General features: G+C 40.3%; 1 protein-coding gene across 5 annotated transcripts in view; it reads left to right on the top strand.

Moving 5' to 3' along the window:
- Positions 1-27,965, top strand: part of AKAP7 (A-kinase anchoring protein 7) — a 75,845-nt gene that overhangs the window by 3,247 nt on the left and 44,633 nt on the right. For 4 of the 5 annotated variants that reach the window (XM_083435080.1, XM_083435079.1, XM_083435082.1 and 1 more), the window contains exons 2-5: positions 2,300-2,437; positions 5,439-5,584; positions 9,493-9,629; positions 15,657-15,817. In XM_083435080.1, coding sequence (XP_083291206.1) covers positions 2,300-2,437; positions 5,439-5,584; positions 9,493-9,629; positions 15,657-15,817 — 582 coding nt within the window. Of the gene's footprint in view, positions 1-89; positions 109-2,299; positions 2,438-5,438; positions 5,585-9,492; positions 9,630-15,656; positions 15,818-27,965 lie in introns of those variants that run through there. The other variant, XM_083435083.1, reaches the window with a different exon arrangement.

The following is a 27,965-nucleotide window of genomic DNA, read 5'->3' as shown; positions in this document are numbered from 1 at the left end:
TTACTGTTTCTGAACTGCAGAGAATTACATATCCAATTTGTCAACCTGCGGCAAGCCCAACACTATGACTCACTTGTTTATCTCATCCTCTGGATAATTTCCCTTGAGGTAATCCCTGCTTCACTTGTTACTACTACAAACAGTGATGTTCGACACTTGCCTGGTTCTTTGGATGCTGATAGTTTAAAGTCGAAATATATAATTTTGGGGGGACAAAAATGGCACTTTAGCTTTCCTTCCCATCAGGGTAAAGGGTGTATTTTATTTTTGGATACAGTTGACGATGAAATCAGCCATACAACAGTCAATTGCCAGAATTGCCTTTTGCTCCTGATTATAGGATGGCAAACTTGGGTTTGTCAGGGAAGGTGCACACAACAGGAAGCTATGGCCAGGCATAGCTTCTCCATTGATATGTCATTATGATGCATTTGCAAACCTGTTTGTCACTCTTACAGTTTACAATATTGGCGTACACTTAAAACCTCCAAGGCATGTACCTAAAAGATGTAATGTGTGAAGCTTATATGCAAACAATGACAAAACGTTTATTTTTCATGAACGTCTGAGGGTGATAAGCTGTGCCTGAGACTTTTCTATAGTTGGAAATTGAGATAGATACCCTTCATGCCTAACACTGGAGGTAGATAGGAATTCTGAGATGACAGAATGACCATTCACACTAAACCACTGTGTGTGCAGAGATTTGCATGATATCCCTTTTTCCCTATATGAGTAGGATACTGTGCAGACTTTGCATTCAGGAGACAGAACAGAAGATCAGTTCTCCCCCCTCCCTTAAATCCTATGAGGCTTTTATATAGAAAATGCCTGGGAGGGTTCACTTCCCCTAAGGCACAGAGGAGAGGATCTCGGGAAGGTAGGTTTTAGCCTCTCACATTTACATGATGGCAAACCTGTGTTTGTCACTGTGCGCGCGCACAACAGGAAGCTGTAGATTCAATTCACCTAAATGCCACATTTCTTTTTTAATCAGTCAGCAGCTACTTCCTGTACAGCCTTCAGGATCAGCTAACAACTGCCTTGTTAGCCTTCCCTCGCTGCTTTAAGCTGAAGCCAATTAGTATCTAATCAGGTGACTTATCTCCCCTAGCACTACGGATGAGGGATGAGGTATCTAAGAGACGCTATACAGGGCACTAATAATCTGGATCATGTGCTTGTGTTTTTTACACTTCACTTCATCTATCAAGCCAGTGATTTCTTTGCCACAAGAACAGAACAGGTGTGTCTGTTGCCAAATTCCCCCATTGGATTAGATTTGGACTACCTGATAGTGAAGACCTGAAAAAGGAGGGATCTGTAGTAATGAGCTATTTCCTGATATGTTGAATTTCTGATGTATCACTTCTTCCACTACACGACGATAACTGTGTTGTGTCATACTACAATTATACCTGCTTAATGGAAGAAGCATTACATCACTAATTCAGTTATGATGATCTCTCCTTAGATTGCTACTATCAGTTTAGAGTCACAGTTAATTGTTTTTATTTTAAAAAGACACATCAAGTTGTACCTTTTCATTAACAAAAGGTGTATAATTATTTTTATGTGACAACAGTTGTCACCTAAGTTGGCAGGGCTTATTTGACATCAACACAAAATAGAATCTTTAGTGTCATCAGCCCAGCCCTGTAGAATATGCAAAAGATGTGCCTTCTGCTAAAAACTTTTCTATTCTTCCAGGCTTGTGCAGGCAATTAGGAATACATATTTTCATGCTAGTTAGTTGGTGGTCTCTTGATTTTATTTTTTATGTGTTTTTATAATATATAGGTATATAATTTTAAACAGCTTTGATATTTTTAATGAGGTATATGAATATTTTTTATAAATAAATAAAAAAATAAGGAATCTGATTGTGTATATAGCTGAAGGATCCACACACTGTTTATAAGAACCCATAAGCTGTTTAGAACATAGGCATACACAGATGCAGTAGTAGGGAAAACTTACTCTGGTGTAGAGGATTGGAAGTTTAATCGTTCTCAACTGCATAGATCCTTGTAAAGCAAGTCAGCATTACTTGTGGCTTTCAAAAAGGGAGTCAGGACACACAGATGTATTTTGGGATTGTTCATAAAACATCGAAAGCTAAGAATGAAACCCAAACTTGCAGTTTGGAGGAACAAGCAGTTGCTTTGTGAGAGCCTCTGGTATTCTACTTGAAAAGCTGCCTTGCAGTGAGCTGTGAGCCTGGAACTGAGTTTTATTGGCGATGATTTCATCAGCCTTGAAATCTAAAACCCAACTCATTGTTTCAAATGTATTCCAGATGGAAGGCAAATTGTGGAGCGGAAGAAAAAGCAAAGAAAAAAACGAAAAGAGGAATCCCGCCGTCTTGATGATTCTGTATGTTGCTTGATGATGGAAATGCCATTTGCCAAAGCAGATATTGAAGATGAATTTAGCAGTAAGTATAAATACTAATCCAGAGCTGTGAAGTAGCTTTAGCTCAAATTTCCATCTTGGAAGTAAACAAGCATGTTCCACTTGGGCCAAATTTCTTCGTATTTTGTACTCTGACCTTAGCAATTACAAATGCATCTATTGTAGCCCTTGAACGTTGGCGCCACCTCTCCCCAAAGTCCCAAATGTTTGCATCCTCTAACCACAAAAATGCACTCAGATCCCGAGTGAATCACAAAATATTCTATGAACTACAAATTCTCCGCTTCCTAGTGCTTGCCCTTTAAGAAAATGCAGAAAAATGTGCAATTGTGATAATGAAAAATACAATAAAAAGGTAATGAGCAAATGCTGAGATCGTTTGAACTGCAGATTTGAAACAGCTAATTAAAGGGCTGATTGTGGCAGGAGGTACCAGAACAGGGCCAATTAAATCTTCCAGTAGCAGGAAGATAACCTCAGTTGTGTTTTGCAAATCTGGCCTGGACAGGGTGGCGCCGTTATTTCATCGTCAGTTAAGAAACAATAACCATCACCACAAATATATGCGTGGGGAGTAATGTTTTTGTTTATTCCTGTGTTGCGTATTTTCATATTGTAAATCACCCTGTGATCCTTGGATGAAAGGCAGTTTAGAAATTTCATAAATAAATCAGAGTTGTAAAAAGACAGTGAGTGCAGCATAGAAAATACTGGAATGTACTGGCTCAGAAGCAACATTAAATTATGTCGGTTTTGGAGAAAACATAGAAGCCTTTGAGAGCATATCTGTTTATGCCTATGGGACCGCCTCTCCTGGTATGCCCCGCGGAGGACCTTAAGGTCCATAAATAACAACACTTTGGAGGTCCCATGCCTCAAGGAGGTTAGATTGGTCTCAACTAGAGCCAGGGCCTTTTCAGCCCTGGCCCCGACTTGGTGGAACGCTCTGTCACAGGAGACCAGGGCCCTGCAGGATTTGACATCTTTCTGCCGGGCCTGCAAGATGGAGCTATTCCGCCTGGCCTTCCGCTTGGACTCACTCTGACCCCTTATGTGGGATATGGTATATAAATTTTCCCTTGGCTTTTTTGCTGGGCCACGTAGGACCAGCATGGATAGCTGGCAGGGTGAATATCTGATGTTTCCTCCCTTTATGGTCTTGATTTATGGGCTACTACTAAAATGAGGCTGCATTTTAAGCTATATTTTAAGCCGTATTTTAATAAACTGGTTTTTTTTTCTTTTTTCTGTTACCTTTTATTGTAATTCATATTCAGTGTTAGCTGCCCTGAACCAAGCCCTGGCCAGGGAGGGCAGGGTATAAATAAAAAATTATTAGTTTTATTATTACTATTTATTTGCAACATTTATAGCCAAGTAGATGTGCATAGGATTGAGACTTTTATCCTGAGGTAGTCATAGTGGAAATGGAAGCAGGGCAGTTTTTGTTACAGGTTAGGTAATCCAGGACACATTTTTCTGTGATGTCATGCATGCCAGCCTCCGACAGATTACCACAAGGGTATATGTAGCCATTGACAGGAAAGCAGATGCCCAGTAAAGGGGGTAATCGATAAATTAATTAATTTTAGGAAGAAATGTATATGAACTAAAATCCTCTTAAAATGTCAGGCCCTTATTTCTGTCACCCTATGCTAGAATTCCAGTTCAGTTCTTGAGGTGTTAGACAGGGGTTCCACTTCTCAACTCAGCCGTGAAGCTGTGACCTTGGGCCAATGGTTGTCTATCAGCCTAACCTACCTCATAGGGGTATGGAAGATAAAAAGGGGAAGCGGAAGAACCCACAAGCTTCTTTAAGGAAAAGTGGGATATAAGTGCAGTATTATTCTTTTCTTTAAAGCCACCCAAAGGGCAACAACTATGCATAAGAGGGAGGTGTCAGTAGAATGAGAGGAAACCTGAGGCTTGCTGAAGTTCAAGAAATATTTAAAAAGAAAGAACCCCGCAGCCCAGTGAGGACTGAGCAGGCGCAGTGGGCTTAGATTGACTGTTGAAGAGTAAATGGAAAACTGGTGTGGGATGTGTGGAATGGAACGGTATGGCTGGAATCCTAGGCAGGGAACCCTTTATACAACAACATTTTGTGGGAGGTCTCTGTCGTACATGTTATATTTCAAAAAGTATGATACCTGAATTTATTTATTTATTTCATTTACTAGACTTATACAGTGGTGCCTCGCAAGACGAAAAGAATCCATTCCGCGGGTCTTTTCGTCTTGCGGTTTTTTCGTCTTGCGAAGCAAGCCCATTGACGGAGTAGCGCTATTAGCGCTATTGGCTAAAAAAGGGCTAAAAACGGCTTTTTAACACTTGGGAGATTAGCGGTTTTGCTGCTAAAATGCTTTTAGCAGCTTAGCGATTCAAAATAAGGGGTTTTGGAGCGGAAAAAAAATTCAAATTTTTTTGTCATTTTTCGTCTTGCGAAGCAAGCCCATAGGGAAATTCGTCTTGCGAAGCGCCTCTGCAGACGGAAAACCCTTTCGTCTTGCGGGTTTTCCGTCTTGCGAGGCATTCGTCTTGCGGGGCACCACTGTATACTGCCCTTTATAAGATCTCGGGGTGGTTCACATGATAAAATACAAGGCAAAAGCCACCAACAAACAGTTAAAACAAAAACAACCAAACAATAACAGCCCCCCCCCAACATATTCAAAAGGCTAGAATATTAATCGGCCAAAGGCCTGGTTGAAGAGGAACGTTTTCACCTGGCACCTAAAGATATATGGTGAAGGCACCAGGCGAACCTCCCTGGGGAAAGACTGCACAAACAGGGAGCCACCGCAGAAAAGGTCCATTCTCGTGTTGCCGCCTTCCGGACCTCATGTGGGGAAGGTACACAAAGATTGCCTCAGAACATGAAGACAGAGTCCGGGTCAGTTTGTACGGGGAGAGGTGGTTCTTGAGGTATTGACTCTTTGCGTACTAATTTCGAGAATTTATGTATTGTTCTACTCACGTGTGCACAGTATCGTAACACCTCTCCACCCTCCTTTCCTACCCAGATAAAAGCGCAGCTAAACCATATGTTAAAAAGACGAGAAAGAGAACTACTGGGAGGGAGAGTGAGGAAGACAATCTAATAAAGAAGAAAAAGAAAAACCAAGATAAACCAAATTACTTCATCTCAGTTCCAATCACAAATCCAAAGGTAGCAATACTTTTTATTATTCTGATCTCATAGGGGACAAAATCACTTGTGAATAATGAAACCAGAGCTTAGACTTAAACCCAAACATTGATTCTGTGCCTTGAAGCAGAAGGGTTTTCTGCTTTGAACTGGTGGTTCCAGAAACCTTCCCTTGTTTTCCCAACAAGAAAGGTGAGGAACGTAGGAAACTGGCTCTCTTGGGAGTTGCTCCTCAAGGTGCTTGATTCCCAAAGGAGCTGCCTCCTTTTCACTACTGAACAGTCGCTTAGTGGGAGAAATCGGGGGGAATGGAAGTTTGAACCTGCAGATGTGGCACCAGGAGCGTTGGATTGGTTCTGCCCACTGTGCTTGTACCACGCTAAGCTCCTCGCCCCCTTTTACCTCTCAGTTACCATCAGTGACTTCCACAATGGGAAGCCCAAGTAAGCAATGTTGCCCTACTCTGCCCAGCAGCTGCCACTGCCCAGTTGAATGTGAAGTTGCTGAGCAGCAGGAAAAGCAGCAGGTCTCTGAAGCCGCCTTTTCCTTGCTGTTCAGCTAATCAGCTCAGAAGCAGGGGTGGATAACATGGTGAGGAAGGTTATATGTATGTTGCATGGGTGCTAATAAATGCATGCATGTATATTCCATGTATGGTTGCCTTCTCTGCAGTCTCTGGTGTGTGGTGTGTGCTCTGCCCCACTGCCAGCTCTGCCCCTATATATAATTTGGTTTTTGCCCAACCCATCACTGGCACGCGGTCCCTTATAGAGATGGTCCAGTATGTGGTCTCCTAAGAAGTGTGTATACATAGAGCTCTGGGTATGGACATTCCTTTGCTTGCTAGAAGCTCATGTATACACGAGAATATGAATTTGGAGACAGAATGGCGTTCCCTTCCTTTTTCCAAAGAAGAGCTCTCCCACGCCATGTTGGAAGCTGTTTCTGTCAGCCTGCTGACAGTGTCAGGAATGTGCTTCCTCAAGTTCAGTTCAGACATGATAAACTGCAGCAATGGCTACCTAGCCCTTTGACTGTGCTCTGCTCCCACGGTTGGAGGCAGCATGCCTTTGAGTACCAGTTGCTGGGAACCAGAAGTGAGTGGTGTACTGCTGCACTGAGGTCCTTTTTCCTGGCTCCCACATACACACAGCTGTCTGCTGGAGAACAAGATGTTGGACCACACTGGTCTTTGGCCTGATCCAGCAGGGTTTTTCTTATGTAAGTTTCGGGCTCATATGCTCCTCCCTTCACCTTCCACAATGAGGAGAAGGATGCTTTTGGTTCCATTTTGATTAGTTTATTCTAAGAATAGCTATCTGTTGTTTTTAATAACTGCCATGCACTGGTTTCAGATATAAATTTATTTTTAGGTCCATTTGATTACTTCTTTTAATTGGACTGTAATGTCTGCTGGATGAAAACAAATCTTTGATTTCCTTAGTTTAGTTCAGGAAATTTCTCATCTAAACAACATTTAATATTTACTTGATTTAATTTCCGGTAATACTGCGGTTGAATGTATGCTGTAGCAAATGTCTTTTGCTTTGCTTCTGTGCATAGCAAAAATGACTTGGTGTAATTCGAAGGCAAACATTTTCTCATATGGCTGTTACTGGATGGAAAAATAAAGCTAAATAACTTAATAGCCTTTACAAGGCAAACCTCATTATCCAACTTCATCTTACAAAGCAACTAGATTCATTTTCTTCAGCAAGATTGTGTCAACCAAGTACATTGCTGCAAACAAGAATATGTAACTAACTAACAAAACAAAACAAAACAAAACAAAACAAAACAAAACATTAAAATGGTGCAAGGTTATCGTCCTTGTCAGTTGCCAATATTAGGAATTGTAATTTGTAATGTTAAATGATCTTTCCCATTTCCTGAGGTGTTTTAGAATATAGTTTTGCATGTGCAGGGTCCTTTCCAACTCTACAATTCTATGATTCTTGATTGGAGTACAAAATTTCAATGTGGGCGATTTTTAGTTGTTTTTATCTTATATGAATCCCCTGAATTATGTTTTTATAGTAAAGTGATGTATCATATATTAATTCATATATATATTAAGTGGACATGTTGGTGCTGACCTTTAAATCCCTAAACAGCCTTGGTCCTGTGTACCTGAAGGAGCATCTCCACCCACATAGTCCAGCAGAGGGCCTTCTTGGTAGTTCTGCCCAGATGTCAAAGAGCTAAACAATCATAGGACTTTTCGCAGGCATGTGAAGGCAGCCCTGTTTCAGGAAGCTTTTGATGTTTGATGTTTTGGTGTGTTGCTTTATACTTTGCTGGAAGCCACCCAGAGTGCCTGGGGCAACCCAGTCCCATAGGCAGGTACAAGAAATTAATAGCAACAACAACAACAACAGCCTAATAAATCACATCAGACTGGTTCCCTAATTGAAATCCATCTGTTGTCTTAAGCAATCACTAACAGAACAATTGGTAGTTCTTTGGGACTCATTTTAACCCCACTTATGTGCTATTAAACTCAGTGAGTAGGCATGTATTGGGCTGCAACATGTATTTACAGAGTTCCCAAATGGCTATTTAGCACTTGAAATTTGTCGCTTGTAAAATATGTGCTTCTGTGTCATTCTGAAAAGCCATTTATGGTCTCTCCGATACATGTGGTCTGTGGCTTCATGTCCCCCGAGCCTCCGAAGTTGCTCCACTCTCTTTGGGGTGCTCCATGGATGAGAGCTAGAATTCCAGGAACAGCCTGGCATGAAGGGGGAAGCTTGCGGGTTAACTGAGCAGAGAAGCTTTTGCCCCCTGTTTCTAATGATGGGTGACAGCCAGGGGCATGGGTCACTTCTGAGGTTGGATCTCTAGCCTAGTAAGGGGAAGGAAGGCAAGAGAAGCAGCCTGGGACTTGCTGGAGAGGTTCACTAGGTTCCCCCTTGCTCAGTGCACTGCTGTGGCATTATTCTGTGCTTTTCACATGTACTTTAATTCTCACTTTGCATAGTAAGAAAACCTGGGGGAATCAGTCACAAAGCTATTATTGAGAGAAATAAGATTTGTATTTAGTTTTGTAGCTAGGGAACCAATCTGATACTGGAGGGTGGGGCGGGACATAACAATGTGTAGACAAATCCTTTGAGGGCAATCATAACCCTACGGTAATGAACACAGTAAAAATCCCCTGTATGCATATCAACCAGAAGTCAGCCATCAATATTTCAAGGCAGCTTTCCCAGGGAACTCTGTCCTTTTGACATTTTAAGCGATCAGCTGATTAAAGAAGTGAAATGCTGAAGATGCTGTAATTTGGTTTGACAGAACTGATGCCCTGAAGTGTGAAAACTAACAACTCTCTGTAGAAAATAATATAAAACTTTGCTGGCTTGCAGCATTGTGCACGATCAAGCCCCAACCAACATCTGTATTAGATCAGTTGAGTCATTTTGTATGAAAAGTGCTAATGTGTTAAGAGGCACCCCTAAGGCTGCATTGTAACATGTATCCCGTCTGCTTTGAGCGAAGCGGAGCCTATCTCTTCACTCTGAAAGGGAGTATGGGCTATAACTTGCTCTTTCGTCCTGCATCCAGATCAGACCAAGGTTTTATATAACCTTGATGTTTTTCCTATGTATTTGTGCTTTCCTCAGAATACATAGAACAGAGGGTGGATTTGGCTTTATAAATCATGTCCTAATAAATGTATATTGTTTTGTGTTTCCTCTCTGATTTCTTTCCTATCGTGGTGGGTTGCCTTAAGGCAAGAAGCAACACAAACTGGGAAAATCTCTTGCAGGAGTCCAGTTCAAGTAAAACAGACATTGTGCTCGAGCTTTGTTTGTGTTCTCGCACTATCCCTTATGCAGAGCAAAGCGTTTTCTTTGTGTTTGCTGCTGATTGCACTAATAGAAAAAAAAAGTAATATTGTTTTTGTATGTGTTTCTGTTTTCCCTCAGATCACAGACACTATTCAGCTGCTCCAGGATAAAATAATACAAAAGGATAACAGGCTTTCTAAAGCAATGGTTCATTGTGGTTCTTTGCATATCACCCTCTCTGTTCTACATTTGGCCAGTGAAGAAGCAGTTGACAAGTAAGCATTTTACTCTGAAATAACATGCTGTCTTAAAATCTACTTAAAAGTGTAGTAACCCAAAAAAGGGTAACAGAAACATTCTGGTTTCATTTTAAGTATAATTATGACATTAATGACATATGGCTGGGGTTAATAATTTATATTAGTAGTGTTATGCCTTCTGTGGTATAGAGGAAACTTTATTTGTATAAAAGTGCTCACATCACATAGGTAATAAGGGGACAAAATTATATGCAAACCACGGATAACTAGCTATGCAAACTGGAGACTGCTAATCTCCCCCCAAAGATTCCTGCTAGCCCATACCTTTGTTAGTAATTTGCAGTTGTAGAATTTGCAATTCTCGTAGCCTCATCTCAAAAAAGTTATTATATAGCTGGAAAATGTAGAATGATTAGAGATTGGAGCACCTTTAAAAGGAAAGGCTAAAGCATTTAGAGAATTTTATGTTTGATCAAAGATAATTGAAGGCCAAACTATAGATTACTTTAATCACATAACCTAAAGGTCATAGCCCTGATGAAGAAGGATGGAATTCTTGTCCAGTTTACATCATCTTCTCAACATGCTGCAGTCTCAGTGATGCTTGGACCTCTCTGACCACGCCTCTTAATAAATACAGTGGTACCTCGGGTTACAGATGCTTCAGGTTACAGACGCTTCAGGTTACAGACTCTGCTAATCCAGAAATAGTACCTCGGGTTAAGAACTTTGCTTTAGGATGAGAACAGAAATTGCGCAGCAGCAGCACGGTGGCAGCGGGAGGCCCCATTAGCTAAAGTGGTGCTTCAGGTTAAGAACAGTTTCAGGTTAAGAACAGACCTCCAGAACGAATTAAGTTCTTAACCTAAGGTACCACTGTAGTTAAAAACATGGATGTAGTTTAGCTGCTACACACTACACCAGTTCTCTAATAAATATATCATAGCAAAAGGTTTTGTAGACCAGAGCCCACATATCAGGTGCATACAGGATTATCCTCTGCTGTCAGGAATACACGTATATGAAGGAAGAGAAAATATAAAGCTATTGTGTCAAAACACCATAAAATGATAAATTCCAACACCTGTCACTGTCTAATCTCTTTCTCTCTCTCGCACACGCGTGCACACACACACACAATTCTTATATTAGTACATTAATATCCTGATTTTCTTCTACCATGGGCCTCAGTTTAGTATCCAGGAGGTCTCCCATCCAAGTACTCACCAGACTCAAACCTGCTTAATGTCAGGAGGTGGTTGCATTATGTGCTGTGAGGCCGTATTCTAGTCCATAATGGCCTCTTTAATACTGATCCTTGTAATAATGAGGTGTATAGCAACTAGTGTAGTTGAGTCAGCTAATATGGTCTCCAGTAATGGAGTAAGATTGCAATCTTATGCACACTTACTTGGGAGTAATCCCCCTTGCACTCAGTGGAGCATGGACATGTCATGAGTGAACTAACACATTTGCTTTGTGAGCCTTTTGTACACCTCTGCCTTTGGCTCTTTGTTTTTGACAAATTTGCTTTCAGCAAAGTATGGCATGGGCTTAAGTTGCTCAGACTTCTCAGTGCTGTAGCTAATAGCTGGGTAATTTAATGAATGTGAATCACAAAAGAGAAATGGACAAAGAGATATCATGAGTCCACAACCAATCCTTTCAACAGCACTATGCTAAAAGCTAAAACTCTTCCATTTGTTTTGCTTCCAATAAATTTGGGTGTGATCCTCAAGGTCTCGAGTGAGTGGCTATAGAGCTCTGTCAGTAAGGGCTTTGAGGACTGCAGCAGAATTAGCTCCCTGCACAGCTTTAAATTAAAAATTGAGGAAGGGAATGAGTTTCCTCCTTTCTGACAAGTGTAGTCTCTAGTCATTAAATGTCATGTTTTGTTTCATAACGTCTCTCGAAATGTGCACTGCTTCTGAAGAACTGCTTTGCCACATTCTCAGGCCCCCCCCCTCTCTGTAGTGCAACATCTTTGTCCAGTTCCAAAACCTATACAGTAATGCAGTTTACATTTCCGCACTCATTATTTCTGATTGGTAGAAGTTGTGTCAACTTGATGGCCTGTATATTTGACAACACAAGTGATATATGCAAATACCACTTGAGAAACCTTCAGTTGACAGGAAAAAAGTTTCATCTTTCATTAATTAAAAATAGTAAACATTTAGGCTTGTGGAGAAACTCTTTAAAACACAGCAGGCTTGAGCAGCTTAGAAGCTAGAAAACAGCTTATTTGTTTCTTGATTTGTTCAGTTATTTAGGCTTTTATTCTGCTTTTCTGTTAATCTGCTGGGCCAATTACACACACATGTCAGTTCCCCCTCAATTTACAAGGATGAGTCCTGATTGTTGTTACTTCTGCTTCACATTAGCCACCAGGAAAGCAATCAAAGGCCACACAGCCAAGACTTTGCATTGCAGTGTAAAAGTGTGCAAGCACCAATCACATTGCTCACTCATTGCCTGGATACTTACTATGACCCCAGCAGTGGCCTTATTAGACTGGGAGGTACCCACACAAAGCGGGCAATCTGTGTGATTGATACTTGCATATGTTGCTGCTGCTGTGTGCGGCTTGTGGAAATGTACCCCATCTCCCGCCCATGTGTTAGCTTAGCATCTGCAACTGCTTCCAGTGTAAATAAAACCCCGGGTTTTGTGGCTGTCACTGGAATGCCTCCTTTGGGTGTCTTTGTCGCCACAGTCAGCACACAAATTCCTTTGCATCTACTCTTATTATTCCTGAAGCATGTTCTGGTCTGAACTGTGTGTTTCTCTTCACTGTTCAGTTTATTTTTATTTGATTTTAAGGGCTTTCTCTGCGGTTGTGCTTTGGTTTATGTAGGCTACATTCTTCTGTTATTTCTTTCTACGCTCAAGCAAAAAGAGCCCTCCATTCTTCATCTGTCAAAGCCTCTTCTCTGCAGTTCCCATAGTCACATATCCAGAATTTCGGAGGAGGCTGGCAGGAAGGTCCTGGGCTGCTTACCTTAACATTCACAATCTCTCCCCTACATTGCTCTACATAGCTGTTACTCTCATGACTCTCATATCTTCCCAGCACTCTCTGATAGTAGATTGCTCAAGATATTTAAATAACCTATCTTTGCACCCAGCAGACAAGTTACCGTGCATCCCTCCAGTCCCTCACCCCACTAGTTATATTCTTCATAATTGATTCACCCAGAACAAACACTTTGCATACCCAGCCTATTGATGTTTCATCTTCTGCAGGGATGTCCTTATCTGAGAGGATCCTCATTGTAGCAAACAGGGTGTCCTTGTGGCCTGGGGTTGTTGGGTAATCCTCAGCAGTTACTGCTCTAATAATTGTATTTATGCATTGCTGCTTTAATCATAATAGGAATTTTAGGTCACAGCCTTTTTTATTTGCGAAGCTTAGCATTGAACTCACTGGTAATACTTGCTTGAGTACATTGACCTGGTTTTGACTCTGCCTTTAACAAAGCAATTCGTAGGGAAGAAAGGCCAGAATGAAAGGAGACTGAAAATGTTGAAAGCGCATATTACATTTAAAATTATTAAGCTCCCAGCTAGCTTCACGCAGAATAGAAAGCTGACAAATAAGCAGGTTTTTTAAGTGGCACAATGCCAGAATGAAAGTGAATGCAACAGCAACACATCATTACCCGTCCTCATCTTCCAGCAGTTTTGTGCCTTTCTTCTTCCTGTGGGCTTTTGAAGTGAATCGGCCCTCATACCTTCCCTTCCAGTGATTTCTGTTATTTTGCACAGAACATTACTTTGTGGAAACACCCTAGGCCATGACCCCAAATGGAGAAGTGATAGGTATTACAAAACAAATTTGAATCCAGCACAGTCTGTGTCACCAGTTTGAGAGGATTCTGCTGTAATGTGAGATCCAGCTGATCCCTGAGGCGCAGAGCTCTCATCAAGGGCGAGGTTGTATGTTTTAGCAGAAGTGAGAGTCTCTCGTGCTTCTGCTTTCTTTGCTGCACTGTAATTTATGAACTGGCTATTGACCAGATACGGAGCCCATCACACAGAGAGTCTACTGAGGATAGCAGCTGAGTAAGCCTTCATTTTCAGAACAGCTATCAAAGGGTATTTCTGATGCAAAGGGCAAGCTGAGCGACAGTAGCAGGAGTGAAAAGGAGGGGGGAGGGAAGGGGGTGTCCATATTGTAAGGTGAAAAGAAAGGGATGTCTTAATTGATAGCATATTCTAGTCAGTCACCTGCAAGTAACTTGTTCATAGTGTGCTTTTGACACATCAAAAGCAGTATAAGTCAGTGTCACAAATGCATTATGTGGCTTTCATTTTCATTTTGGGGGGGGGGGGTGTAAATCAGGTGTGCAATTCAGGAATGAGTTCTGGAATTTCCTATGCTCTGACTTGCACAGAGCTGTGCACAAGTTTCCTCTTGCTCTTTTTCTCTCCGTGTATCATATTGAGTTCACCTGTGCAAAGTGGCCAGCTGCTCCTCACAACTGCTCCTTACATGATTGTGTGAGAGACACCAGTGCAGATTCCGCCATGCAGAGATGTAGCCAGCTCCTGTTTGTGTGGCGACTGGAAAAATGTGCTGCCATAACAAGCAGAAACTGTTGCCAAACACTGCTAGTTGTCATAAGCATGCAGACCAGTTGCTCTTGATGTTTCTCCACATGATGCCACAGCCAAGAAGGGATTATGTGGACCCGTAATGAACTGAAGCCAACCTTTAAAGCAGTGTTTATCAAGGAACCCTGGAGTTCCTCAGAAGCATATCTGGGGCTCCTCAGAAAGAATAGCAGTGACAAATGAGCTTCCTTGAAAGGCAGCTCGCTTACGATTTCCATTGCAACAGGAATCTTCCCTTGTAGCTTGCTCCCACAGGAAATGACTAAATATGTTTATGAGGTGCAGCTGCATGCTTATTTCATATGGGATGATGTTGAGGCCCAGAAGGGCCTGCTCAGTGCCCCATGTGGTCCATGTGTCTGCCGAGAATGTGCCCCAGAAGTCTCTTCAATGCATTGTGGTTTCATGGCTAAGAGCTCTTTGGCATACAAGATAATGTGAAAAAATACTCATTGAAAGCTGGAAAAATTTCAAGGAGGTAGCTGTTAGGATGTCTGCCTGCCTTAATTTTGTTGGAGCTGTGATTGTAGCCTTGGTGCTAGCCATAAAAGAAAGAATTGCTCAGCCTGCCATATCTTTCACTTCAGGCAAAAGGGTCAAAACAGGTAAGTATTTCCTTTCAGGACTGTAGGATAGAGCAGGTAAGTTGGGGGCTGATGGAAGTAAAAATGAAGGTGGTATAATAATACATCTTCCAACTCACAATATTTATTGAGTAGGCTTTCTCTGATCGTGAGGATGTCTGCTCACCAGGTAGTTACTGCCACCTAGTGACTATTAAGTCATTGTCACAATAATAACAACAGAGAAATAACTGTCCAGTCAAATTAATAAGGAGAGCCCTGCTGACCATAGCCTTTCAAATATTTTATTGATTTTTGTTAAGAAATACAAACATAGCAAAAAGAAGAAAACAAGAATCAAAAATCTAAACCACAAAGCGTCATGGCCTGGAAGGACAAAAGTACAGTGCAGCTCCAAAGGAATAAAAAAAAATTGACTCATACAAAGATTCCCTTTACAGATAACAAAGATTCATTAAATGAAAGTATTTTCTACCTGTGAGTTCTATCTTTATTGGGAATAAAGGTTCAATGAAGTCTTAGATGAGCCATACATTTGCGTATGCTTGTGACACTGAGCGACCATGTGCCTCAATATTTGTGTAAGAAAAAAAAAAGTGTAAATTCAAGCTCTTCCCTTTAGATGCTTTTTGTTACCATTTAGACACATTTTCTGAGTCCACATCAGATTGAGAGCTGGTATTTTATATAGCTGTATATGCAAAATATTTTAATTCACTCTTGTCGTGCTTTAAAAATGCAGGGTGTAAAATGCAACCATTAAGAATACTAAGCAGAAGAGTTGGTATTACTGAAGGAGATGAATCACATCAGTTCTGATATTTATTTTTCCTCTTGATAGTGCGGTTGGTGCTTTCATGGCGAGTAAAGATTTAATTGAAGAACTACTGCAAGGAAAGCCATTGGATCTGTCTTTTCAAGGAACCGATCACTTTAGACATCAAGTTGGATTTGTGAAGTTGACTGACAGTGATCATGCAACCACTCTTTTAAAGATAGCAGGTAACTCTTTTTAGCAGTGTTACATAGTGCTCAAAAAGCATCTCTTGACACCCTGCTAATGTAGATTGGTCCTCATACTCACTTCTATTTAGGAGCAGCTAACTTTGAAAACTATCTGAAGAAGTGTGCATGCACATGAAAGCTCATACCAATAACAAACTTAGGTGCTACTGGAAGGATTTTTTTTATTTTGTTTCGACTACGGCAGACCAATACGGCTACCTACCTGTAACTTTGAAAACTTTGCATAGGTGCGACAGCCTGATCCTAACATGTTTATTTCAAAGTAAATTTCACAGCATTCCATGAAATGCTTAAGACTGCATTTGGGCAGGTGAATCCTCTCGTCACACCACACCAACATCTGCTGCACCAGCGCTTGCGCAAACTGATTCTATTTGTGATTCTATCCACTGCTCTTCACCTCAAAAGAAAGCAAAACAATAGTACCAGAAATAAGAGTGATAACATAGGTGTGCCACCAGCCCCGCAGCACTCTTAACCACTTTGTCTCCATCCACCTATCACAAGACTGATGACACACTCAGTCTCAGCTTAGATGCAGTGGGAAATTGTGGGTTCCTCCTATGAGTTGCAGTGAGCCTGCGCTTTGGTCCAAGCTTGCTCTCACAAATCATAGTTTAAGCAACCCTAACTTAAGTTTGAAAATCTTTGGAACAGTAAATAGTTTAAATTTGAAATTGGACATTTTCCGTCTCTTACTTAAAGGTGAGAAGGAGGAGAGGAAATGTGTGAACCTGAGAGTTCTTGTAGCAGGAAACCATAGTTTTGCTTAAAGTATGAATTGAAGGTACCAGTGCAGGAGTAATGATGGCACGGGTGCTATGATGTCAAAAACCCATCTCACATTCCCTCCCACACAATGCATAAGAATACTTCCAGGAAGAACCCACCGTGTTTCCTTTGTCAGAGACAATCTCCCAGAAACTGACCAATCACACAACTTCTTCCTTCTCTCTCCGCCCTCCATGAAGGTCCTAGCTGTACGTAGTACTCCAGTGACCCTATGGTGAGCTGTAGCTCAGTGGAGTAATCCACACTTACCATAGAAGGGGGGCTCAGGTTTGATTTCTTGCTACATGCTCCCAGGAGAAAAGATTGGAAGGAGCCTGACATGCACCTGAGAGAGTATGGTATGACTGGCGCATGAAACAGTGACCACACTTGGGTCATTGTCTGACTTCCACAAGGAAAAATGGGGTCAGGGTATAGATTGGTATGCTTGGTGTTCACCAATAAACGTGTTTGTTTTTCCAACAAGCCACAGGGTAAATATGTTCTTATGCTGTGTTTTGTTTGAAGGAGACCGTGCTCCTACTTGTATATGATGGAATTGAATTTAGTCCATAAAAAGCTTATGCCATAATGAAATTTGTGTGGGCAGAGTTCCGCGTAGCACTAAGGAGATTGTTTCATCAGTGCAAGCATTTTTGCTCATCCAGCAGAACCATCTCCCCTTTGATCTCCCACCTCTCCACACTGTTCGAGAGATTCTCCCAACCTTCCAGAACAGATTTGGAGGAGGAGTCCTTGCAGTGGTTTCCACTAATGCAGTGATGGCCAAACTTGGCCCTCCAGCTGTTTGGGGACTACAACTCCCATCATCCCTAGCATCCCTTTGTCTTTGTCTTGAGGGTGCCTCAAGGCCCTCCTTTGATTTTTCTACTACTTGATAGTTGAGAGTTGTTTACCTGCTGCATTTTTCACATTCAGGGCAATGGAAGGCATTCTGTGGTCACTGGAGTGCTTAGGCAGGAAAGGATTAAGAACGTGGGAAGGTACCATTGGTCTATATATTTCAGTATTGTCTATACTGGCTGCCAGCAGTTCTCCAGGGTTTCAGGGCAGGAATCTTTCCCGATCCTAAATGGAGCCAGGGATTTTATGAATGCAAGCTATGAATGATCCTTTCCCTAGGGATTGAGGGTATTTGGGAGTCACACTTTGAGGTGTAGTTTTTCCCACCAGTTAGATCCTCCCATTGCCAGCATGAGGTGTCTTGTCCCTACAGCCCCTGTTTCAGCCGTGGAATTGAGATGATAGGTAGGAGTTTATATCTGGAAATCTGATTAAGTTCAAATCTTCAGATAATTCATACTTGGAAACATTTTGACAGATTTTACTTAGCAGTCTTCTATTACAGAACACATAAATGCCAGATTTCCATTAAACATTAACATCTAGTAGCATGAGATTAATTGGACATTTATTCATTACAATGATATATAATTGCTCTCTGTTCTACTAGCTACTAAGTGCAAATTCTAGCGAGCTTTAATATCAAACTTTACATTGTAATTCCACTTAGAATGAAAGTGTTAGACTAATCAACAGATGTGCTAGTAATTGCTATGGATTGCCTTAGAATCCAGGGGGGGAAAGTTCATTATAACTTGCTGATAAATATCACCGAAGTGGCTTTGAAGGGGCATATCACAGATATATAATATGCTAATTAAAAAAAAGATTCTTAAGATCTATTTCCCCCTCTTGAACATTTATATTGAGCATGACCATTGGACAGACTAATTCTAGCTACATAGCAGCACAGGATTGATAAGATATACTGCCACAACTTAATTAAGATTAGAAACTCTGATGCAAATAAATCTATAGACATTTGAACCTTTTCTTTCACTCATATACAGTATAATATTGGTTGAAAATTTATTTTCTGTAATCAAAGCAACTTTGACCAAAACATACTGTATTTTGGTCAGATGATTGACTTAAATTTATCCTAAATTAAGAAAACCCTTCCCAGCTATATTATCAGCAATGATTTTGGCACATGGCATTCAAGTTAGAATTCTTTTAAACATGTGCAGTTACTCCAGAGATCAGTCAGTGGAAGTATGAATGCATTTTCAAAATAAGTTTAAATCCCTGTGAAATATTGGTGTAAGGCAAGTTTTATGTGAAAGGAATATACTACGTTTATCCAAACCTTGACTTCATTTGGTTATTTGCATTCAGTAATTGGTCAGGAATTACATTGTTGAGGTTTGGCTTCCATTTTAGATTAACCATAGTTTTAACATCTATCTCCGAAAACTGAATTATGCTTAATTTTAATTATGGAATGAAAACAAGTCAGCTTTATAAACTCTAGTTTGTGGTTTGTTTGTTTCCTCTAAGAATTAGCACTACTATAGGTCTATCATAATATTTAAGATACCACCCGACTGCTGTGGGTTTGGACATCACAACAAGCTGTGATTAGCTTAAAACAGAAGGAAAAGGTTTTGAACTTCTTGTCACACTGGAGGAGATGGGTAATGTTGAGCCTGAAGTTTTCCACAAGTCGTTGTTAAGTCTTATCTGAGAATGCAGATTTGGAGGATTCTCCCATGGTTGTCCTGAGCCTCGTACTTAACTGCAGGAACCAGAGTTCTGAGTCTGATCCTATTTTCTTCCACTGTAGTGGAAGCAATGGAGTCACTTTATTTATTTATTCATAAAAGTAGCTAATATTTCAGATTCCAGAGCTACTCTAAAGGGAGGGGAAAGGGAACAAAAGTGAATGTTGCATAGGGAAACAGAGACCAGACAATCTGTTAATGCGTTTTTATTGAAAGAAATTTAACAAAAAGATCTCAGTGCTGAAGAAATGCCTGGAGTTTGTCATTGTCTTTTTAGACTGTATCCCAAATTCCAACCATTTCTTGGAAAAGGTTTCTTTTTAGACATTATTAGAGGCGATGAATGATCTTTTGTGTTCTGAGGAATGTGAAGTCATACCATGCCTGAACATTGCGTGACTCATATTAAGGCATTCATCAAAGTTGCAAAGGCCACGGCCATCTTGGTTATCTTCTACATAGCCTTATATAGCACGCACAAGCTTTCTCTTTAACACTGCTCTTTACGAATTAGTCTAAAACCTGTATTTTTTCACAGCACAGTTGGAACTTACAGCAAATATTTCTGTGTTGTCTCAGCTCCATTCTTTTTGTTTGGAGAGCCTATGCCTTTGGCCCTGTATTTCTGTTTAAATTACAGTAATTACTTGTAAATTTGTAACTATGCATATGCCAATTTTTTGGTGATGCATGTCAACTATTTTGGCCACGAGTAAGTGACCACTCTATCAAGGCTTATGCATTTTGCTTTTGGCACTGTAACCTCAATGAGCATTCATATCAACTCACACTGGGATATTCTAGAAAACACAAGACTGGTGTAGGTGTAATGCAACACATGATTTGTGAATCAAGATCTAGCTTCAATTTTTGTTTCTTTCATGTGGAGTCAATTTCTGGCCTAGTTCTCTTGGTTAATATTAACAGTGGTTCATGGTTACATGTTTACTGACAGTGACCATGGGTAACACTAAGTATGATTGCTTCTTGAAGCATATTTCCCCCCATTATTTGAAGCAGATTTGCAATCCGTGGTGACAAGGGAACCAAGGGGGAATTAACTTCAGGAAAAAGAGAGTAGGTGGGTGGAGTAAGGACTTCCTGTTTTCCAGGCTGTATTCTCATTTGCAGTCAGTGGATTAAAAAGCAGAGACATCACCTTGCTGACAAAGGTCTGTATAGTTAAAGCTATGGTTTTCCCAGTATTCATGTATGGAAGTGAGAGCTGGACCATAAAGAAGGCGGGCGACGGCTTAGCAAGCAGGCTTCGGAGCTCCGCAGATAACAGGACTGTAATTAGCATTGACTGCCACCCAGGGAAGTAATTTTTCCTTTTTTCCTTCTCTACTTTTTAACTTACTGAGATTTTAACAGCACCTTCTTGTCTATGCTATGAGAAACATCTTGGGCAAGTTCTGTGAAGCATCCTGGGCAGGCCGCCAGCTGCTAGCTATTAACCGCCAACTCCCTTCTATACTTTGTTCCTGAAACTCCTGGCAGTCTCCACACAGAGAAGCTTTTAAATTGAACAAACTGAGCACTTTCTATTCTTTTCTCTCTTTTTTGGTCGGGGAAACCTCTCCTTGTTTACTCCCCGCGGTGACGCTATTCCTGCTAGTAAACGCCACAGGGACCCAGAGGATGTAGCTCTCTCACCGGTTCCCAAACAATCTAAAATAGAGGACTTTTTTAACAAATCTGCTTTTACAGTTCCAACAAAAAAACGGTTTTCTTCTCTGGAAGATGATTGTGAGTGTGGGGAGAGTATTCAAGGTGAGAGCGTGGAACTGGATCCAGCAATGGGGCAAGCTGATCCTGTGCTCCTCAGAGAGGAAGGAATAACAAGTAGGGAGAGCACCCAATTAACTCTAATTGCAAGAACAGTTGAGCATATCTTCCAGCAAATTAGAGGTATTGCCTCTCAAATAACCCAGTTATCCAAAGAGGTCCACAGTTTATCAGTTAATAACAAGCAGGCATCAACAGAACACCATTGTACCAAAGGAAATTGGCGACAACAAGAGCAGACCCCTAAGCTCAACATAGAACGTGCAGAGGCTCTTAAAACAAACTCTTCTTATTTAATCTTCCAATCAAAAAAGATCTGCATGACAATTTGTGGAAGGCCAGATCAAACTCCTAGCTGGAAAGGTGCTCAGCGTTCCAAATGACATTTATCAGACTTACTTGGCATGACACTTACAAAGATCGACCTTGTTAGGACTGAACTCTTGAGTACCACAAATCAAAGCCAAAAAATTATGTTAACTTTTTCCTCTACTAGACTGCCCTCACTGATTCATAAGCTGAAATTCAGATTGTCAAGCAGAGGAGTTTTTCCAACCCAGGTATTTCGCAATTCTATTGTTGCCCTCTTATGTAAGAAGAGGACTGCTGCTTCAGAGGGGCTCACAAAACCAAAGCCTGGACCCCCAATGGAAGTAATGACATCACAAAAAAACTTGGCAGGTGGGGAGGAAACAGACATGCCTGAGTTGAATCCGCAGGATCATGCCGAACATCAAAATAACCAGGTGAGCCAAAAGGAACAGCCGATTCCTCTAGACAATCATCTTCAGGAATCTGAGCACTCTGTAAATCCTTTGGAAGAGGATTTTCTCAGCTCCTTTAGGAATCTCCCTCAGGAAGAGCAACAAATAGTTATCAAGAGGCTTGATCTTATGAGCCAGACATTGAAAGAGATTAAAGAACCGGAGGCAGATTGATAATAGATCCAATGGCCACAACAGAATGATAACTATAGAACCACCGGAGTATTGGACAAAGATGAGATATTTAGAGGAGGAGGAGTCAGGAAATACATCCAAGAAATCCCCATTGGCAAACAATTTGCAAAGAAAAGGCCCAGTGATTACAAATGTGAGCACTTTATGTACAACGACTGAAATAATCGAACATCTGGATTATTCTACTAGCATTAGCAATAACCTGTTGCCTCAAAAACTGGTAAACTCCGAGAGCACATCGGCCAACAATTGACTAAGAGTAAATCACTGTAAAACAATTAAACTTCTCCCATGGAATGTAACAGGGTGGACGAACAAGATCCAAGGCAGTGATTTCTGTTCTTATCTACAAACACATGATATCATCTTTCTTCAAGAAACCTGGGCAAAAGAGGGCACTATGGTTGAATTACAGGGTTTTACAAGTTACACTCAACCAGCTCTTAAAACTGTAAAGTATGGAAGGCCTAGTGGGGGGGTGGCGGTGCTGGTGTCAACCTCTCTTAATGTATCAATTCAACAGTGTCCCTTGTTGACCACCCCTAATTTTTTAGTGTTGTCCCTTTCTGATAATCTCCTGAGAAATACTTATTGCATATGTGTGTATATACCTCCAGTAAAGTCTTGTGGGGAACTGAGATCATATTGGGATAAACTTGACCAACTACTCGAAAGTATAGACTCACTGTCACCTAACCCTCGGTTTATCTTGGGAGGTGACTTCAATGCCCGGATCGGCCTTGTTTCCCCACAAAATACAATATTATCTGGTCTAAACTTGGAGGACGAACCTGAAATCTGTCTGGTGGGGTACTTTTCTGAAATGGAAACAATGTGATTGCAGTGCTAATTTTTTCTCCTGTAGGCAATTCATTTTACAAGGCCTATTTAATCATTTTTTAAAAATAACCAGAAAAATAGTTGACCAATGCAGCAGAATAAAACAAAGGTAAAAACAAAATACCTCTGTAGGTTTAGGATAGGTTCATATTTCACATTGTATGCTGAACAGAAATATTATTTACTTAAGGAAGAGCATTTATGTTCAAAACTTCTGCATCCATTGATCTTTCTTTGCAATTTAATGTGCACCATGGGTCTTCGTTTTTGACAGATATTTATTTATTGTAAAAATTCATTGAACCTCTGTCATCTTCCCACCTCCTTTTGTATACACTGTACTAAATCAGTATAAAGGTGGATAAGAAGACACTTGTTGGATTAGACTAATAATGGTCAGTGTAGTTCAATTTTCTCCTCCTACAGTGGTCAGTCTTCTCCCATTGTTGCTTCCCAGCAACAAATACTTGGAGACATAGTGAACCTAGATGTTGCATAGCTAGTAGATATTGTTGGATTTATGTCCATGAATTTGTCTAATTCCCTTTTAAAGCTTTGGTATAGCATCTTGTGACCACATCCACATCTTGTGGTAATGGTAAATGCATAACATACCCAAACTCTCACATGGGACAAGTTGGTTTATTATGCAGACAGAGGCGTGCAGGCAGCATTGGAATTTGTGACTAAGTAAAGCAAATGTTTGACCTTAAAATTGGACAATATGACTTAGCTTTACAACAAAGACCAAATTATTTTAGAAGGACAGTCAATATAATCCCTCACATTTCTTTCTATATTAGTTTTGATTTATTAAGCACTGTTAAAGAATGACAATTTTTTCAATGAACTTATTTTTCATTTTTTTAGATGAAAACTAGCATTACACAAAAGTAGCATCACACATGCCCTAAAAACTACTGCTTGGCAGCTTTTAGCCATTGTATAATGTGTAAGGGCACCTCTTGTTTACCACATTACTCTTCTTTTCAAATCAAGTTTTGTGGGTGAGCATGATACTATGAAAAGGACCTACATTCTCCAAGGTTCTTAGGAGATCACAACTTCAGCAGTGCACTGAATATGGATAGATGCTTGCACTAGACCACCATTCCTCAACCTAGCACCCTCCGGAGTTGCATGGTGACTTGGGCTGACCAGAGATATAGTTGAAAACATATGAAGGGTGCTAACTTGGAGTAGGCTATCTTAGTCAGTGCAGGTATTAAATTGTTTTGCTAATTTGCAGGATTATAAAAAATTTTATTTATTCAGTGGCACAATGAAATCAATGTCTTCACTTCCTTGGGCAGTTAAGCCAATTTTTTAATCCTTTTATTTCCTCTTCTGTCTCTAAATCTCCCTCCACTGGCTTCATCCATCTTCCTTGTTCTTGGTTCATCTCTCTCCATCACTATCTTTTTCTGCTTCATTTGTTGAGGAATGCTTTTGCTGTTGATGGTGTGAGCTACCTCAAGACAGGTTGAAAACCACCAGATGAAGATGAATTACATGTTGCATGCAGTAGCTTCTGGAATGCCAGAATTGTTATTCATGATTCACTGTTGAGCTATGGCTGGAAGTATATATCTTATAGGGAACGTGTGTCTGCCAACAAAAGTATCATCTCAGCATTCCCTCCTCCTGTAAATCTAGTAAAAGAAAATTTGTGGCATGGTTTCCACTTGCGGTCATTGGCTGCTGCGAGGGATGTCCGAGAATTCCGCTCTAAGTGGACACAGATATAGAAATGCCCTTTGTCTGTGTGTTTGTGTAGTGCTCAGGACTGGAATTCCTTGGAAGTGAATGTGGTCTGCATTTGTTCACAGCAGGGTGGGGTTTTTTTAAGTTCGTAGATTATATATAATTAATGTCATATTTTTTGACACTCTGCTTTGTTTGGCATTTCCTCACACTTATAATGTAGCTCAGTAGTTGTTTGGAACCCTGTGATGAGACAGCTTATTGATGGGCCATTACCTGCTTCATTTACTTTGAAAGAGAGCATATGTGGAATAAATGACACAAAGTATTTGCTTTGGCTGAGAAAGGTGCTGTCAAGGTGTGAGAAAGTCATTTATGTATTCAGGTTGTTGCCAAAGGAGACTAGGACTGCAGACCTAGCCATGTTGTCTCAGAAGTAAATACAATTGAATTTCATGAGACTTATTCCCAGGTAAGTAGGGTTAGGATTTTAGCTTTCATTTGCTTCCTATTGTAAATTATAAAAACCAGTGGGGTGCATCATTCACTCTGCTTCTTATAACATGAAAAAGTGATCTCATTGCCTGTGGATCTTACTTGCACTCCTCCATTAAGGTGCTAACCTGTTTGTCAAGCAGGAAGAACCATCTTGATTTGACTTCCCAGTTTGACCAGCCCAAACCTATGTTTTAAAGCAAAATTAAAATTAATTTCCTCTCCCCTTCCCCCAGGGTTTTCTTGACTTGTAACTAAACCGACCCTCACCAATGCTGCAGTAAGCGCAATGAGATTGGATGACAAGTTTATTCTGAACTATGAAGTAAACCCCAATGAATTCAATTGACTTACTTCTGAGTAGACTTGATTAGGCTTGCAACCATGGATAGCTTTATGATGGGCCATTAGCCATTTAATTAACTTAGTCTTCAAGGTACCACAAGGCTCTTTGTTGTTTTTGCTGCAAAAGACTGCCGAGGCTACCCCTCTGGAAACCCATTAGTGTTTTTTTTGGGGGGGGGACACAAAAGGAAGGTAACAGATTTGTAAATATCTGTGATGGTCGAGATATTCAAGTTGTATCAGAATGTAGTATTGGAGTGGATTGAGGTATGCTTGTACATCACTAGCTGTTACTTATAAGGGGTGTGGAAGTTCTCAACACAATGACATCATATCACATGTTTTTTGTTATGAGATATTATCGGGGAATGGGAGGAATAGATGTACAGCTGCTGCTTTTAGAGGCAACCACACAGGATCCATGTTGTCTAGTTCCATTGTAGGGATATGGGAATGAAACTGTTTTAAGTTTATGATTATTCTTTTTACCATGTAAGATGAGAACTGGGTTTGCATTTTTTACTAGTGCCACACTGTTCTCTGGTCGGATAACAATATAGCTTATGACAGAAGCAAGAACAGGAAATTAGTGATTTTTAAGACCAGCCAGCAACCAGACCTTCTGAATCTAATTAGATATGAATCTCATACAGGGATTGTACATGGCATCAACAGCATCTGGGTTTTCTAGAGAGCCTGTACATAATTCTTGGCAGCAAGTCTCTAAACCATTTCACACACAGTTAAAAGCTCAGTCGCAGACCAGGCAGAGCCTCGGTATTTATGCAAACTGATTAATTATTGCACAGTGCAGATCAGCTGAGCAGTTTTAGTAACATGTTGTTATCTGCTAGAAGCAACAAGTTGCAATGGTATCAAAATTGTAATTTGGAAGTGGTCAGATGAAGTAAGCCTCTTTTTTTGCTGTTGTTAGTCATCTGTCCTGATGTTTTTCCACAGATCAGTTGTATGCTGGCAAGACCAAGAGTGTCAGATTAGAACATCTGGCATTCTTTTTATTTTGTTTGTATTGTTTCCTAAATGAGCTCATCTGAAAGATATAACATTCTTTGTACCATTATGACCACTTTATTTCTCAGCGCTAAGAGAAGTGCTGATTTCCTGAAAGCAGAGAGCTCCATAGGTCATTAACTGGAACAGAACAGTGAATTGTACTAAAAAAAAAAAAAATAGTCAGTGGCAAGCAACTTCAGTACTGAGAAACAACAGCAGAACACAGAATGGTTATCCTGTAAAATTCAGACTTTGCTTGAGAGTCCAACTGTTCAAATACAGAGAACTGGTGTTCTGGCCATAGGAGGGAGCCTATATTTCATGAACAGAGCAGCACACTTTAAAAAGCAGCTCCAGAGGGTGAAGAAAGATAATAGAAAACAGATCAGTTTTACTGTTTTCTCTCCTTTGTCATAGGAAAAAGAATTTCCTTTTCATGAGGACAATATGCAACAAGCTGCTGAACATGGGAATTACCTTTATGAATGTTTCATACGGAGAGTAGATTAATTTAGATTGCTTTACTTTGTCACGTAAGTTTGATCTTGGAACAATCCACTATGGAAAGAACTGCCTACACTAGACCAGATGAAGAACCTATCTAGTTGAGCACTTTGGCCCACCTGAGATGTAACAACAAACCATGGCTTGTTCCAAGCATGGGTATACATTCCTTCTTCCTTCTGCTTCATGTGTGAGGGATGACTGAAAGCTTCCAATTCCTCTTAAGAATAAACTATAGCTAGCACATCAGGATATCACACTATGGTTTGATCCTGGTTTGTTTCAATTTACAAAGGGAGAAGTGGGAAGACTTATGTCAGGAACCCACACAATTTTCCTGATTTGAATTATTTCCCCTCCTCTGCATGGGTCAAAAGCCATTGAAGCAAGAATTTGGCATCTTCTTTCTGTGAATATTGATTTCACTATTTTGATGTGCATGTTTCACTAATGGCACTGTATTTACCATAAACATATAAGAAATGGGTATAATATCAGCGCTCAGAAATTATATCTGTTTTCTTAATCAGTTGCAATTCCTCAAATTGAAGCTGCCGGTATTTTATTTCTTTAAAAGCAAGTGGAACTTAATTTCTTCAGGTTGGTATCCCATATTAATAAAACAGGACAGAAACAGAGCGACCTGAGAGTCTTCTACATTAAATATGCATCATTGTATGCCATTTTGGTCATTTATACTTCAGTGAGTATAACACAACAGATGGAATATTTAAATATATTCATGACTGTAGTGGAACATATAAAAAAGTAAAATGCTTATGCAGGTTTGGTAGAACAGAAACCAGAAGAAGTGTATATCTAGTACATTAATAATTAAACCTAAATTAAAAGAAGCTTCTTGGTAAAATTACACTGCTAATATATTTTTGGCAAGAAAATAAGGTTGTGGGGAGATTTAAGTGAATAAGAATCAGTTATCCTAATCAGAAGATATATATATAATTTGATTCTGTTAAATGACTTCATCGTTTTGGTTTATATTTTAACTTGGGGTGCTGGATAGTAAAATTTTAATTTGTTTTTTTTTTTTTAAGTATCATTACATAAAACTGTGTAAATGCATCCTATTGAATTCATTGTGTTTTCTCTACTGTA

The sequence above is a fragment of the Podarcis tiliguerta genome, assembly GCF_965153285.1.
Source record: "Podarcis tiliguerta genome assembly, chromosome: 3".
Taxonomy (NCBI): Eukaryota; Metazoa; Chordata; class Lepidosauria; order Squamata; family Lacertidae; genus Podarcis; species Podarcis tiliguerta.
This window is presented reverse-complemented; position numbering and strand designations above follow the sequence as displayed.